Raw genomic sequence first — 16,652 nt, 5'->3', positions numbered from 1 at the left:
TGAAAATTATTTAAGTATTTTATGTTGCTTTGCAAATGTCAAAAACTATTATGGGCAAACGCTATTTGTTCCATTGACATCATAATAGAAAACGACTTATTAACAGGCTAAAAGAAAACTATCACAAAGTAAAACATAGTCAAAATTATATTAGTTTATGGTTACGTTTAACAATTTTTGTTGTTTACAATTTTCATTACATCTCAAATAAGATTTGTCAACACTAGTCTCATTTTCCTTGCTTTTCTTTTTGCAATAGTGTATATCATCTTTCATTTACCGCTATTTGGTTCAGTACAAATTATAGTAGCTCAAACCACATTCACAGATTGTTCCAGTTGCGCAATATTTCTGTTTTTAAAAACAGCCATTTTATTTTTGCCTTTCAGCTTGGCTTTGTTATTGAATTTTAAAAGACAGCTGCAGCCAGGAGGCTTCTAAATCTCTTGACATCACATGAAGGAATTTATCAATATTTGTAGATTTTCCTGTAGCTTCTTGAAGAGTGCTTTTGATAACCTTTTTTGTGACCTTGAAAAGCTTGCCCCGCTGTACTGTTGTGAAAAATAAACAGAACAATCTGTTTTATTAGTTAGTTCAAATAATATTTGACACAATTTCTGAAGAACTAATTTTCTCAAAAACTGCCAATATTCATGCTCTACGTTGAGTATTTTTGTTACACTGGAAAAAAAGTGGTTTTATTTTTCAACTTTTAAATATTTTTGACTATTTGGATTGTATTTCTAAAGACTTTCAGCGAATCAGCTTATTGGTGGTTATTTGACTCTAAACTGGCATAAGTGTAAAGTGGCTACATTTTATTAGCTGTGTTATTATAAAACCTGACGTTTAATGGATAAAAAGTAAACAAAAGAAACATTCAATAACAGTTTAGTCAATTTTAATAGTTTTAAACATTTCAGATTGAAAAAAAGTACAAAAGTGATCCTGAACACCACAGTATGAAACCAGCCCAGTAATGTAAGGTGATAGGTGTGTTCCTTTAAAAAGCATCTTCTACAGACATGTTAATGTCAACTGGCCATACCATACACATACTGTACTCACTAAAACTGACAGAAGCAATGGTTGAAATACAATGGCTGACCCCAGTAAATACATTTACAGGTGATTCTTAAAAAACTAAGTAAAAGGGAGGGTAAAGAAGTCCGACCACAACGCCCTTCTGGTATCTGGCAGTAAAATCATGCAGTATTACAATCGTTCCAGTAGAGAGAAACAGCAAAGCTGTCACACAGTGAGGAAGTGGGCAGCAAAGAGGCATTTAGCCGTTTCAGAGTGCTCATTGGTTGTCTGAATTCTGAGTTTTCTGAGCAGCGGCCCAGCAGTAACCCACCCGGCGTTTTGCATACATGATAAAGTTGCACGTAGGTCTCTGTTGAGGAGAGAGTGTCTTCCACAATCGCATCTGTTTACAAAAATAGAACTAATTGCTATCGAAAACCCCAAAACGTGGGATATTTTCGCAGTATGTCTTGAGGAATAAAAACAAAGCTAAGAAATACAGTTGAATAAATAATTGCATGACATCCATAAAAACCAAGTGGATACAGAGTCACCACAACGTGCTCAACAAAAGCACGCAACATGCTTTTTGTTTTGGCCCGGCAGTGTAGAAACGAGGGCTTCGACCTCCACATCATCTAAAAGTCGCATCCAAAGGAAACGCGACATAAAATATCTAAAAAAAAGTGTATATATTAAGAGAGAGGTTTCTTTTAATGTAACAGCTGGTTTCCTTGTACGACATGCCCTCTGGCTTCAGTAATTCAAGAAGCGAAGGACGTAGATGACAAAGAGGAAACAGAGGAAGGAGACGCTCACAGTGTTACAGAAAATGAAGCCACTCTGTTGTCGTTACCCGATGGCCGGCCTATTGTTAGGGCAACAGCAGCAAACTTCCTGTCCGGTCAAACTTTTTCCCCTTGGAAAGGGCAGCCACTTGTTTCATCAGCTCCCTGTTCTTAGTCTGCGGAAACACATGAAACACAGAGGAAGTGATCATTTAAAGAAAACACCTTTTAATGAATGCACTTCCCTAAATCCTGATTCTGATTTGAGGAGAAAATACAAAAGTCTGAACACTAAGCTAACTTAGTTGTTATCAAAACAAAAATGTTGTGCAACTAATTATTTTTACAACATGTTGATTCACTTAATTAACAAATAATAACTTCTGACATGTGACAATAATCATAAATGAAAAAAATAGAGCAACATTTCTATTAAAATACAAAAGGGTTAGCTGTTTATTAGCAGGTAAATATGACGTGACAGAAACCAACAGTGATTGTAATCCCACCTGCTGCTGCTCCATGGACTCTTTGTGTGCTTTCTCCATCTGGTTCATCTTCACTCTCATATTGGACTCCTGGTACTGAAAGTCTGCTTTGAGTTCTGTAAGCTGGTGGGAGAAAATTCCTCATCAAAACAACACGTGAAGCAAAGTAACGCACATTTGTGCAGGTTTGAGTAATCACAGCTGGGGGCTCGGCCCAGGCTGGCAGCCCACCTTTCTGTCCTTCTCCAGAATAGTCTGATCCCTCTGCTGCAGAAGTCTCTTCAGTGACATCACTTCCTCTTTCAGCTGGCTGATGAGGATGAAGTTGTCTGTTCCGCCTGAATCCATGGACTGAGTGATGGAACTACTGATGAGGTAAAAGAGGAAACAAATAAGAAAAGAGCATGAAGTCTGATGTATTCTCCAACCATCTTGTTAGATTAGATCAGCTGTACGCCCTGCCACACATACCTGTCCCCGTTAGATGGCTTCATCTCCAGTTTTGGTTTCTTCTTTGGAGTCTCCTTTTGGATTGAAGACGATTTATGGCTGCAAAGCAAATCCAGACAGTAATAAAGAAAAACAATAATACATTGTTCAAAAAAATACATTTTCAAGTTAAAAATAATAGTTGTACCTCTGCTTCCAAAGTCCTGGCTCCTGCTCGGGACTCAAGCTCCCACTCAGTCTGCGAAAGATAGAAGGAAATCAGTAAAAAGAGCAACTTTTAAAAGTATTACTTTATGAGCTTTAAGGAGGTCTAGTGAATGTGGGAGTCTCCAGAATATCTGCGACTTTCTCAGGGTTCTGGATTGAAATCAGAATCACAGTCCTGTCGCTTGAGTTTTTGAACATGTTCAAACAATTTGTGCCGCAAGTTTTCGATTGAAATAGTCACAGAGATGTCGCAGGCATCTCCAACCTATCTCAAGCTGTATTTTGACACCTGCACCAGAGCTCTTCTCTCTGACACCTGGTTCTAAAAATCATACAGATGATAAATAATATTTATAATTTTTAAAATTATCCAAATTTTCCCATGTTTTCAAAGCGTGCTCAAGCAGACTAAATCTTAAATGTGTGGGCAGCTGCCAAAGTGGGTACAAAGCAATTTGTGGGGATGGAACAAACAAAAAGTGATACAACAGAGGACGTACTTGTGGTGAGAAGTGCTGTGTCTGTGTTGGTGGTGGTGGTGATGGTGGTGATGATGGTGCGATCTGGAGTGGTGGTCCTTCTCGTTTAATGACGAGGAGTTGGAGGACCCGAAGCCCTTCCTCTGCTCCTTCGTCTTCTGCAGGACGCGGCGGTACGACAGCGTGCAGAGCCAGCAGAGAAGCTTTCCATCCACCTGCAGCAAAACGCAGCGGCTCGTAAACCTCAACGAAACACATTTATTGTGACTTCAAGACTGCATGTGCGTGAGGTTTGCACCTTTCTTCTGCCTTCCTCCTTGCGGTCAAAGGCGCACTGCTGTTTGCACTGTTCACAGGTCTGTGGAGGTCCATATTTCTTCTCCGAGTTGGTACAGCGTTGGCACTTTGTCCCGATAAAAGCCGCAATGATGTTACAGTACTGGCAGGGTTTGGGCTACAAAAACAAAACACACTGAATAAATCATTCAGTTCCAAAATACAACAGATGAACACCAAATGAATAATCTGACGATCAGTTTAATCTGTGCTGAGAATAAAGCAGTGCTACATGGAAAACAAACAAACAAAAAACTACTTACTGTTCCAAACTGTTTGACGTTCTGGGCGCATTTCTTACAGATTGTGTTTGTTTTACTGCAGGAAAACAAACAAAAGATTTAAGTTATATTAAATTTACCAAAAAGCAAATAAACTTCCTGTGTTTGCATTAGTAAAAAAAATGAATCAAAATTACTGGCACACAATCTCACCTCTCCTGCTGAAACTCAGATCTGCAGTACGTACACTTCACTATTGGATGTGCAATGCGACATTCCTGTAGGACCAAAATCAAAGAAATGCCTTTTTTTTGGTTTTGTTTTATTCCCCCACCCTCCACATCCTCCTTTGCATAGCATGACTAAAAAACTGTCATGATGGACATGGAAAAGAAAGACTTTTAAGTGAGTGTGTGTCAGTGTGTGGTGCAATACCTCTTGGTTACAACATCAGTGAAAATACCAACGTCTGACTTTTGATGAACTAAAAAAAGTTTCATCATACACATTTTCCTACATATTGTGGAAGAAAAGCATGCTTTAAAAAGGATTTCATCTGGTATTTGTTTTCTTTTTTAAATGCATTAGCAAAGAAAATAGTTTACCACATAACAGAGTGAGTGATTCAGACTGACGTGGGTGGAAAAGAAGTAAAAACCTCTGGTTTGTTTTATTTAAAACACCTTTTTTATGACAGAAAAGACTGCAAGAGCAACACATTATCAAACACTCCCAGTATAATTACTCTAAAGCAAGTTAGCAAGTATTCAGAAGGTGGGGTGAGAATATTTCAATTTAATAGGAAGGAATGGTCTTACTTGTGGCGTCCCTCAAGGTTTAGTTTTTGCCATTCATTTTGTACGTTACCCATCGCTAAGATTAATGTTTAAGTGAAGCTGTATAACGTGATCAAAGACCTGTAAAACGTTATTCATGTTTTCATCGTGTCTATTAAATTAACGCTGGTTCCCAAAACTTTTAATGTTCAACCCACAAAATAATGGTAGAGACTAGTGACCCAAGACCTGCCAATTTAGGTGCACAAACGTTGCTGCTAATAACTTTTTAAAAGACGAAAATAGTGACAACACATACAACATAAACATCTGTTTATATTCATTAGGCATACMGGTTTTATTCACTGTGATTAAATCATTAGGAACCATTTTAAAATTTTATTTTATTACTGGAGATCACAAAAGGACCATAACTTAGAGTTTCAAGAGCCACACTGTGGTCACCAACTTCAGCTATGAGAATCAGAAAATCTATTCTGGATTATTTACAAAATGTCCAAAACACAGCTGTTTTGGGTTGATTTTTTAAAAAGTTGTTAATAGTTTGGTCCCGTCTCAMTCATGCATTTGGTTTCTCTGAGATGTTTACGGATTTGAGCTTATGAGGACATTTAAATCTCTGCTCTACTCTGTTTTTATTTAGATGAAACATTAATTTTTATTGGTCTTTTTCCGTATTGCATTATCTCATATATTACATCTTGTTGTTTGACTTCACTGTGAAGCTCTATAGTTTATACATGAATAAAATGTACACTAAGAGCTGACAAACGCATTCATGGAGGTTTTCCAACTTGTTACATAATCTTAGCTTTGCTAAATCTGCCCATGGTGGCAACACCACACGCGCGTGCACACACGCGCGCGCACACACATCAGGCTTGTTGTTGTTTATGTCTCGTTCACACAGTGACCCCTCGGTCTCACACACACGGTCCAACCTTGCACAGTTGCTGGCCTTGCGACAGCTCCTCGAAGGGGTACCGCTGGTTACACTTCGTGCAGGCGTACAGAGCCGACGTTGCCATTTCCCTCGACCGAACTGGTACCGGAGCCGCCGAGCTAACAGAGGAAAGCCGAGTCCAGCTGCAAACRGAACGGATTAACCAGTGCTGTTTTCTATTCAAGCTGCTCGCTAAACTGAGAGCTAAGAGCGCACACAAACAACAGTGTTGGCATCCAGCGTTGGCTAACGTCAGCTAGCTTGTAGCGCAGGGGGCTAAGCAGAAATAGCTCAGATGGAGGGAGCAGGCGAAGAAGAACAATAAACTCCAGATACTCCGGGGTCGCTGCGTTATACAACCTTCCTGACCTAACATCGGTTTTCGATTAAGTCGCCACCGCTCAATTCTTTCACCACGACCAACTCCGTAAGGTGAAGTTTCCGCCGTTCTCGCCAAGAAATTAATTTTCCTTGTGTTTTCCGTCTTTTTTTTTTTTTGTGTCAACGCTGTAAGTCGTCATGTAACCGGAAGTGGCCGACAGCTCCCGAAGAAGAAGGAAGGAAGCCTATTGCAACACAACATCCATCCGCGGGARTCACATTTTGAAATGAGCACAGCCAATCACAGCTCTGGATTAAGGCAACGCGTTTCCACATCACATAAAGTAGTCCCACCAATATGTAATAACTACAGGTGAAAAAACACATTTTCTTGTTTATAATTTATTCTGTACGTTTTCTTTTCTTTTCTTTTTTCTTTTTAAAGCAATTATATATAAAAATGTTCAGCTTGGTCGTGCTGTAATTTTATTACACTTTTTGGGATTCATTGAAAGGAATAGGGATTTTAAGATTTTGTTTTCCTAATTTTAATTAAAAGCAGTAGTTAATTAAAATTAGGAATAGGGATTTTAAGGTTTTTTTTCTTTTTGAGAAGGACCTGTATATCAAAAATAAATTTGACTTTGCATCACAGTCTAAACCAGTGTTTCCCAAAGTTGGGGTCGGGGACCAAAATGGGGTCCTGAAACATCAAGGTGGGGTCCTGAAAAGATTTTCTGAATTAATTACATTTTTGCCTTAGTTGTTACAAAGGAGAGAGGTTAGTATATTTAAAATGGATAACTGTAGTATAAAAATATTGTTACTATGCCCATGTTTAGTTGACCTGATACAAATGTTTATCATCCAAAAATAACTGGTGGCACAGGCTAGTGTTATTTTGTGGGTCAAAAGCTGAAAAGTTTGGGAACCACTGCACTTTGGTTCCCAAAGTTGGGTTTGGGACCCAATTATGGGTCATGAAGCACCTTGGATAATCTCCAGAAATCAATTTAAAGGGTAATAAAATAATTGCTGATATAGTAGTTTACCTATAATTATTACAAAAACACAAAATAAGTAAAAATAAGTATTTATATTTGTGTACAAGCTGTTTAGATTGTCAAAAAGCCTGTGTTTTTAGGGTTATTAATGAAGTTTGTGTACTCAGACCAGTAATATTTGGGGTCACAAGTTTTTGCCATGGATATTTTGTGGGTCAGAAGACAAAAAGTTTGGGAACCACTGGTCTAAACACCTTGAAATTGGTATGTCTCTTTAAAAACCTCCTACCGTTTCTGACACTCCCATGTCAGCATGTTTTCAAACAATACTCTGTGGGGCGGGAGCTTGGCTTCAGACTGAGCTCAAGGGAGGAGCTTTGTGTAAATAGACGGAGCTTTGTACCAGCAAGTGTTTAGGCAGCTCCACTTGGCTACATGAGATTCAAGGATTTCTCAAACACGCATGAATGAGTCAAAGCAACACTCTGGGGATATTATACATGTTGATTTTGAATGATCTACCCATGTTTTGGTTGTCCTAATTTTAGTTTTTTAACAATTCTTGTTCATATCAGCAAAGTCATTGTTCTTTTCTTTTCATACATTATTTTAAAATGACAAAACAATACCAAACCAATTTAGTAAAAAATGGCAAGTTTTTTGGACCTATTTGCATCGGTCTGAAACTAATCAGGCACCATCCCCTGCTTCTGTACCAAACTCTCCTACCCTTGTATTTTTGTTTTATTCTGTTAACTTCATTTGCTTTATATAAATTGCACCACCAAAATTTGAGTGCTGATTTATTTTCTTAGTTTACCTTTTAATGGATATCATCTTGGCTGTGAAAAAAGTTTCAATATACAGTAGTTGATTTAGTTTTGTTTCACATATTACCCTTTTGTTTGTGTTCTCTTTTTTAATTTCGTTTTCCACTTATTTGTGTGTGTGTGTGTGAGGGTGTTTGTTTAAAAAAAATAAAGAGGAAAATGCAAAACTGTTGAAGCATGTCCAGAACTTGTACCATGTATTTCCATGTCTTCACTTTTTCCCCCTAATAAAAATATTAAACACAAAATGACAAAACATTAGACTATGTTGTCTTTTCACTTTTATTAGTTTAATGTAGTTTGACAGACAATACTGTTTGACAATGCAGTAGAATGATTTAACCCAAACCTTAAAGTAAGGTGCTTATAACCTCACTTGTGTGGAAGTTGATGGTTTTAATAGTTGTACATAAATGTACACTTAAGAGAAACCAAAGTGATGTTAGTGGCAATGCAAATAATATAGAAGCAGAAGATGACATATAGAAAGTACAAAATGCAGGAACATTTAGTTTGTTACAGGGTTTAGGAAGTCTGAAAAGCTACACTAAAAATTAAACATTTTTTGAGTTACAGTAGTTCAGAATAAAACGAAGCATTTAACCAACATTTTTAAATGTGAGGTGCATTTACACTCATGTAACAAACCAAACAGAGGCTTAGTTGCATGTGTCATACAAGAGGTCGCACATTAAGTAAAACACACCAACAGTATTTTTATCATTAACATACAAACTGTGCACACTACTAGTGTTAGATTCCCAATCAACCAGAAAAGGCACAGATGCTAATTTTAACTGTAGATGTATTAAACCAAAAKACCTATAAAATAAAACTAAGCTTTCAAAAGTAACAAAAGCATGAACAGAAATAAACTCAGTAAATTACTACTGGTAGAGAGATRKATTATTGCATTTCTTTGCAGTTTATTACATTTAACCCGGAATTGTGTGTAATTTATTTATGACACCAGAAAGAGAAAGATAAATACAAGACTGGACTATAAGATAATAAATAACATTAGCTTCTAAGAAAAAAGTAAACCTACAAAACCTACATCACTCAGTTAAAGGAATGTTAAATACATCYTGTGTTCATGAAATAAAACACATATTTGGTCACAACAGTCTAAATATTTGGATTAGTAAACTTTTGTTAATACACCCCATGTGTTTTTACGTGTCGACTACTTTTGGCTACAGATCAAAGTATTTAATAACTCCTGAACAGAAAATTTGGTTTAGGCCCTGTCCACACAGAAACGCAGTTTTTCCAAAACAATTGTTTTTTAAAATGTCTTTGTAAACAACACAGTTTCAACAAATGTCTTCATCCACACAAAAACAACCCAAAATGCTGTAGCAACTATAACAGGCCTGTAACGCAACCATGAATATTCACCAAAAACAGTAAACAAGGTGTGGCATATCCATATGAAGAGGAACATTTGGTGTAAAATGTAAACAAAACAAAAAAAAATGCTTCCAGGTTATAAGTTAGATTAGACGTGGGCCACTGACATCGTTTTCAAAAGATTGCATTTTGTCCATCTATAAAAAAAAAAAAATGCAAGGGTGATGTTTCACTCAGGAAACCGTATAAAAATACTACTTTAGGGCTCATAAAATGCTTTTTCTGTGTGGACACAAGACTAAAACAATATATATTTAAAACAATCTTTTGCATACTCTCAAAGAAAACGTTCCGGTGCGGACAACCCCTCAGTTTGCTTTGGCTGCACATTTCATGTTAATTTAACAGCTGTAGTGCTTTCACATGAATAAAGTGAGTCTTCCTATGAAGCATACAGGACTTAAACATTTAACCCGAGTCTTATTTCCTGTACTATAAAGAAAACACTGATTGTTGGTACATTGATAAACTACACACTCCTCATTTATTTTGTCCTTTCTATATGATTTAGGAGAAAAGCAAACACAATACTTTGCTCTTTTATTGGTAGTGTGTAAACTAAAAAGGCAGCATGTCTCAGATCCTCCGTGGTTTCAGGTGTGACCTCTTTTGTTTTTCTTACTGTTGCATGGCACCCTCTCACAGGCAGGAAGGCAGGACTGAGCTTCTGAGACAGAGTCACAAACGTTAAGAGGTGTCAAACAAAGGTCTGCACCGGAGTGATGGAGCGCGTGGGCGAGCCCGCCCTCTCGGAGGAAGAGGAAACCGAGCGGTTAGTCACCTCCCGCTGTAACTCYTCGACCCTTTTCTGAAGCTCGGCGCGCTTCGCTAGCAGTTCCTTATGACGCTGGTGAATAGGTTCCTTACAGAAAACAGCAACTTGTTAAGCTCGGAGCTCATGGTGGAAGGCAATCAACGAAAAAGCAGGTTTCGGGACATACCTGAGGTTTCATGCGAGGGTTCCAACGAATGTAGTAGCCGACCCAAAGCTCCAGGTGGCGCAAGCTGACGACGGGGAACAGTACGTGGTTGGAGTAGTTCACATACAAAGGATTGGTAAAGTCCTCCAGCTGGCTGTTGATGAAGGACCACAGTGACACCGTTCTCTTGGGGATCTCCTTTAGAATATAAAAGTTTATACATCTTGTATTAAAGTCGCAATAAAGTTCATGATTTGTTGCTTGCATTTCYTTTTATTTACTGTATGACTTAAGCTAGATTTAATAATCAAAAATAAGCATTATACAAAAAAATCCAACAATTATTAAAACTAAATGAAACTAATGAACCCTACTTCCTTCAGTCTTTGCTGTTCACTGTTGCACAGGAACGTCCCAAACAGGCAGCTGTACAGGTGGTCCAGGATGGTAACCAGGAAGTATTCATTAAACTCAAAAGCTGCAGGAAACTTAAGTAAAAACAATCCAATTATTATCCTTCAAAGATCTGTTTCTACATATATGTAACGTCCTCCAACACTTATTGCTTTACCTGGTGAGTCAACTGCCAAACACAGTCAATAAACTGAATAAAAACAGGTGAACGGTCTGCATCCGTGTGGTTTTTATCACCATGACCGATCCGCTGAAAAAAAAAAAAAAAGAGAAGAGGAAATCACGAGTTCAGCGATGCCGTTAGAAAGCAGAAGTGTGGCTGTGTGCAGGAATTGCCTCAAACAGGAAACTTATTGATTACCAGCTGGAAGCGATGACCAAAGCTTAGCCACTCTTTCTCGAGCAACACCTCAAAGCCACGAATGGTGCGGTAGTAGCCGTCCAGCATGAGCATGGACAAGGAGGTGAGCTGAGTCGTGCGGTCCCAGCCATCACTACAGTGCACCACCACGGACGTTTTCCCAGACTCCACTTTGTCTGCGATCCTCAGCGCTCCTGCCAGGATCAGCTGCAAAACAGACCGTCCGGAAATTAACACGGCACCATAAGAACCATCTTAAACACGGTATCGTACATACCTTGATGTGCTCAAGCCAGTGAGTGGACTCCAGGTTGGAAAACCAGTGCGAGTCCTCGATATTGGGGTAAACGATCTCCTTCAGCTTGCGGAGTGACTCTCTCATCACGTGGATATTGTGAATGTCTAAGAACACAAGCTCGGCGTTCTGATATGCATCCTCACTTTCATATCCACCGCCTTTCAGCTGTAGGAAGAAGTGAGTTTTCAGTTGTTAGCTGAGGTCTGTGTGCAGCCTGCTGAAGAAACCAACTAAAACAAATGCAGTTATTTAATAATTACAGTAAAAGGGAAAAGAAAGTCTATGCTTTCATGTATCCAGACATAATAAAAATGAGCTGGGTTTGTACGTGGTCTTAAAATATTAAAATCTAAGCACAAGTGTACAAAAACACACAACAAAGTCCATTATGTTGTTAAACAAAAACCAAAGCCAATTAGGAAATTTTGAGAAGTCTTTCATTGCTGATTTCACAGGATTAAAGTAAGCTACCCTGGAGATGTGTTAACAAATACAACAGTAAGGACTGTAAAGGATAGAGGTGCACTGAKTGCAGTTTTCTAGCCGATCACTGATCTTTAAAAAGTCTGACCTGCCAATTAAGATTTTGGCCGATACCAATGTTTTAAATAGCCGACACTGTCTGGTGTTGTAAGGTCACAATACACCTTCAACAATCCAATCTTTTTTTTATTGAAAAACAGTGAACAATACCCTTGTAATAATACAAACTTGTTTCAACTGGACATGGGGTGGTGTTTACAGCAGAGCAAAACGGGAGAGTGGCTGATTTTCAGACCTTTGTGGAGATGAGAAGCTGATCTTTTCCACTGATTTTATCCAAGTATCGGGTGATCGCCAAAAATTAAGGAAATCAGTGCTGATAAATCAGTGCACCCCTAATAGAGAAGCAGCTATTGTTGCTTTTCAATCTGGCAAAGATTAAAAGTAATTTCTAAACATTTTAAAACCCATCAGTCTACAGAGAGATCATTCACAAGTGGAAACCCAGCTGTCAATCATCACAGGAGTGAACGTCTCAGGAAACATACGTCAAGGTCAGACTGCGAGATGCTCAAAGAAACTGAAAAAACACTAAAAGCTTCATGGCAGTAGGACTTAGGTTCATGAAGTTGTATCAAAATGAAGCACAGGAGGGACAGAAAAAAGAATCAAAATGTTGCAGTGATCCAGTCAAAGTCCACCTCAACCTGACTGAAAGGCTGTGGTGGGATCGTTGTGCAGAAACAAARGTCTGCAAATCTCAATGAACTGAAACYTCGTACGAATAGGCCACAATACCCCTACAACAATCCCACAAACAGGGTTCCCTGCACTTCATGAAAACAAGCGTTTCTTTTCCCCATGACTGCATACATTATTTGAGAAGATTCAGAGTAACCGACCTTGTTGGCGGCAGCATTGACGCTGGGTCTAGCATCGAAAATGAAAAGTTTATGGGACTGAGCGTTAGCGTCCATGATGGCCTGGAGGCATTTCTCGTCCTCTTTGCTGCGCTTCCCGTTCACCCCAACCATCGGCTGACTGCAGCGCGTTATTGTCGCCTGACTTTCTGGATGAATCCAAGACAACACCTGAAAACAGAGTGCATGTACAGATGAGAACATCCTGCTGCTGCAGAGAGGACATTGATGCTGCAGAAACAAGTTACTTACAGGTATCCTGCCCTTTGCTCTAAAAGCTGCCACTCTCTTCAGCTCTTCGTCTGGTATGTTGACTGGTACAGCCAGAGTTGAAGGGTAGGTGTCACACAGCTCAAAGTGATCGTTCACCTTTGTTATCCTCCAGCTTTCATTGGGTATCCCCTTTACAAAAACCAGAGAAAATGCTGTTAAATGCTTCCTTTGACGCTTCTTAAGCATTCCTACTACTTTAACCTACCATTCTTTTATATTCAGAGACTGCATCATACACCTTCCAACCATTTTCAGGAAACACCTGCCCATATTCAAAGGCAAAGATTTGCTACGGAGAGAGGAGAAAACCAATCAGCTGAAAATCCGTGAAGGGCGACAGCAACAGAGCAGCTGAGAGTCACTCACCAGCCCGTTTGAAACAGGAAAAGCAAATTTCACCAGGACTTCAAAAATGCACTTCTTCAGCGTGTCGTCTATTTGTTTGTGAGCAAACCGTAGATTACGCATATCCTGCAGAAAGGCAGAGCGGCAGGTCACGGTCAAACTCGGAGGGTATCGTTTCACAGCAGTAAAATGTAACTGAGCTGTGAAATAGAGGTTTGTTCATTTCTATTCCCTTTTTTCTAACCTTGAAACGCCAAGCAGGGGCAAATATTTGAGCTCATTTCACCGACTCACTCACCCTGCAAACTAGTCCGTATGAAACGTCACCGCTTGAAGAATTTCCAATCTTTTCAACACGATTCAGTACTCCGAGAGGCAAATCCAGCAAAAACGCTGGCTCCTGAAAACAAACAACACATGAGCAAAAGTATTTAATGTGCCTTTTTCATTTCTATTTTTCCTCACATACCCTGTCCATGGATTTGAAGAAGAGCCTGTAGTTGGTCACCATCACCATTCCCCTCAGAGCTCCGGTGAAAGGACAGAAGTAGATGGTGTCTTGTGCTACAGAGACAGCATGAAAAAAAAATCAATAACATGTTATATATTATTCAAATAATAAGTGGCATTTAATGTATGAAAGATGTTCTGATTAGAGTTGAGTGCAGCAAAGAAACCAAAATAAAAATAAAAATTACCCATATCCTGCACAGTTTCATTTGGAAGTAACTGCAGTTCATCTTTGTCTGAATCTCTAAGCACCTTCTGCAAACATCAGAAATCATTTCTCACTTAATGCAAAGCAGTCATTTGATATCAAAAATAAATTTAGTCTTGAATCTGGCTCTTTAATCCTTTAAATTTACACAACTCTGAAGCAGGCATTAAAATGATTCCAGTGGCGTACCTTGGCAGTGGCTTTGGGCTTCACCTGAGGGATGTATAAATGAGGAGAGACTTGAGCGTCAGCTTTCAAAACTTATTTTAATGAAGATGCAGAATACTGATCATAGAGGCTACTAACCCTGAGCTCTGGAGAAAACTCTGCAGAGGTCGACACGGAGTCAGAGGATAAACCGGACGGTGGTTTGGCCTGAGCCGAGCGGTCCGAGCGAGATGTGGAATTGCTGTTGTCAGATAAAAAAATGATTTTCTCTCTGATTATGAGCAAACTATCAGTTTATTTATTATAACCAACAGCTGAGCTGTAAAACACACAAAAACATCTGATTTTAAATTTACAAACTAACCAACGAAACATCTCTCTGTATGGAACAAAATCAAACTGTTTCTCCTTTAGTTTTTTCTGCTGTCATTAGTGGTAGACAGTACTGGGAATTTTGGTATTGATCCGGTACCAAGTACATACAAGGCTAGTATCACAGATACTTTTATTTACTTGAAATGCCAAGTTCATTGAATAGTTTTGTGATTTTGCCTTTAGTTAATCGATTATGATAAAACACAGAACAAATAAAATAAATAAAAAGGCAAATAAAACTTTTTAAACTAACTACAACAATATAAAACAATAGTATTAAAGTAATAACATATTTATCCTATTACTACACACAAATAAAAAAATCAATGTAACAACAGCATGTCAACAACACAACAAAAATCAGCTTCCATTTCACACAGACGCAACAAAGTGTAAACAAAATTATCATAACGCTAGAGAGCATCCGATACAGAGTCTCACTTTATTGATACTATCTGTATTTTGATCAATACGCCCACTACTACCAATCATAGTGGTGCACTGAGGAGGCCAGCTAAGCAATTTATTTAGATTTTCCTGCAAATTTAGTTGCAAAAGTCACATTATTCACTGATCAAACCACCAGCCAGACGAGCAGCCGACTGTCTCGTGATGAAACATCATTTGGGTGTCTAAGACGGTTGCATAAGGGAAAACATAAAAAGGGCTGTGCTGAGATATATGACAGAAACCATTGTGTGAAGGAGATACACTGTAAAGCACTGTGCAGAACCAAAATAGGTTAACAAACAGGCTTTATTTTACTATTTTATGCATTCAGTTTGACACTTTCTTTCTTTAAAGGTTCGGTTCAACAAACAGGAAAGAGAGAAGTGAAGAAAAGGAAACAGGTGTGCATAAAATTAATACTTTTAATGCCAAATTTATACAGCTGGATTTCTGTAAATATGAGGAAGTGCTGGTTATAGTGATAACTCCAATATTAAGACTTGTATTTGCATTTTGTAATACTAGGAGTTAAATATGTTTCAGCTGCAAGATTTTATTTACAAGGCTCCATTGACCCCCTCCTTTGGAAAATATTTTATGTGACAAAAAATATTGTAAATTCTCATTATTCACAGGRCAATTAGATGTTTTATTTTATTAAATTTGTCACTTATGTCCACGAACATGTCATACAGTCCCCCTAAAACCACAGGAAAACCTGCATATTTACCCACTGATTTTATTACTTTATTTATTCTCTTCAAATCTTTCCACTTATTTGCAAGATTACTCTTGTTATAGCTCTTTCTATATTATATGTTATTCGGTTAATTTATGTAAAGTGACACAGAAAACAGTCTCAGTGAAGAGCTGTCAACATGCTGGTTTAATACTCACTTTTTAAAAGATTGCACACTTAAAAGGAGTCACTTTAAGCTATATAAACCCTAAATAATAAGCCATGCAGCGGTTTTTTAAAACTTTCAGCTATCTAAATAGCAAAGACAACTACCTGGACAATGAATCAACACTCGGCTGTCGGGAAGGCTTGTTCGAGCCCAAGCTGTCGACGCTCCCGCTTTTCTCCATCTTCTCCAGGTACGASAGAGTAAGAAAATAGTGGCGCGAACAAAGAGTTTGAGAAGGAAATCAGTTGTTTCCACAAGACACTGTCTTTACATTCCCTCTTCCAGCAAAGCGAAACACCACAAGCAAACGGAAGCTGCCATTTTTTACTCCCAGTCACACAGCTACCTCCCAATCTCCACCTCCTCCTGTCAAAAAGGGCYCCCCCTGCTGGCAGACTGCTTCTACTGCCCTCACGAAGTGGTCGCATGAGCCTTTTGAATGACGCGGCGCCCCCTGCTGGCAGAATGCTTCTACTGCAGCCCTTTTTATATATTTCGAAATGTTCATAGTGCATGTGTGGATTTTATGTATTTTTTTAAATTGTAATAATGCTCTGGTTGAAATGTACATTGGCTATGCAGAAAATAAGCCAAACAAGTTTGATGTGGTCATAATCATAGTCTTTAGTCAGATTTTCATTTATTCTTCTCAAGATTTTTGTTACATTCAACCAAATGAAAAACAATAATCACTCCTGAGGAAATACTCTGAA

General features: G+C 38.5%; 2 protein-coding genes across 3 annotated transcripts; both read right to left on the bottom strand.

Moving 5' to 3' along the window:
• Window positions 1-887: 887 nt before the first annotated feature.
• Window positions 888-6,264, bottom strand: fam76b (family with sequence similarity 76 member B). 2 transcript variants are annotated; one of them, XM_014027955.1, is made up of 10 exons: window positions 5,737-6,264; window positions 4,212-4,276; window positions 4,041-4,095; window positions 3,740-3,895; window positions 3,463-3,656; window positions 2,943-2,993; window positions 2,777-2,854; window positions 2,537-2,669; window positions 2,327-2,428; window positions 888-1,993 (listed from the first exon to the last, which is right to left on the bottom strand). In XM_014027955.1, the coding sequence occupies exons 1-10, from the start codon at window positions 5,821-5,823 to the stop codon at window positions 1,904-1,906; spliced, it is 1,011 nt and encodes a 336-aa protein (XP_013883409.1). In that variant the 5' UTR covers window positions 5,824-6,264; the 3' UTR covers window positions 888-1,903. The 2 variants fall into 2 exon arrangements, with proteins under 2 accessions (XP_013883409.1, XP_013883408.1); XM_014027954.1 differs by having other exon boundaries at window positions 2,537-2,672; window positions 5,737-6,261.
• Window positions 6,265-8,157: 1,893 nt separating this feature from the next.
• mtmr2 (myotubularin related protein 2) lies at window positions 8,158-16,316 on the bottom strand. Its single transcript, XM_014027974.1, has 16 exons — window positions 16,044-16,316; window positions 14,345-14,447; window positions 14,228-14,251; window positions 14,019-14,085; window positions 13,790-13,884; window positions 13,619-13,720; window positions 13,342-13,446; window positions 13,181-13,264; window positions 12,955-13,104; window positions 12,685-12,873; window positions 11,279-11,464; window positions 11,002-11,208; window positions 10,798-10,890; window positions 10,601-10,714; window positions 10,248-10,424; window positions 8,158-10,168 (listed from the first exon to the last, which is right to left on the bottom strand). The coding sequence occupies exons 1-16, from the start codon at window positions 16,118-16,120 to the stop codon at window positions 10,004-10,006; spliced, it is 1,938 nt and encodes a 645-aa protein (XP_013883428.1). The 5' UTR covers window positions 16,121-16,316; the 3' UTR covers window positions 8,158-10,003.
• Window positions 16,317-16,652: the final 336 nt, after the last annotated feature.

Source organism: Austrofundulus limnaeus, unplaced genomic scaffold (genome assembly GCF_001266775.1).
Source record: "Austrofundulus limnaeus strain Quisiro unplaced genomic scaffold, Austrofundulus_limnaeus-1.0 Scaffold704, whole genome shotgun sequence".
In the NCBI taxonomy this organism is placed as follows: Eukaryota; Metazoa; Chordata; class Actinopteri; order Cyprinodontiformes; family Rivulidae; genus Austrofundulus; species Austrofundulus limnaeus.
Note: the sequence above shows the minus strand (reverse complement) of the source record. Positions and strands in the feature narration are given on the sequence as shown.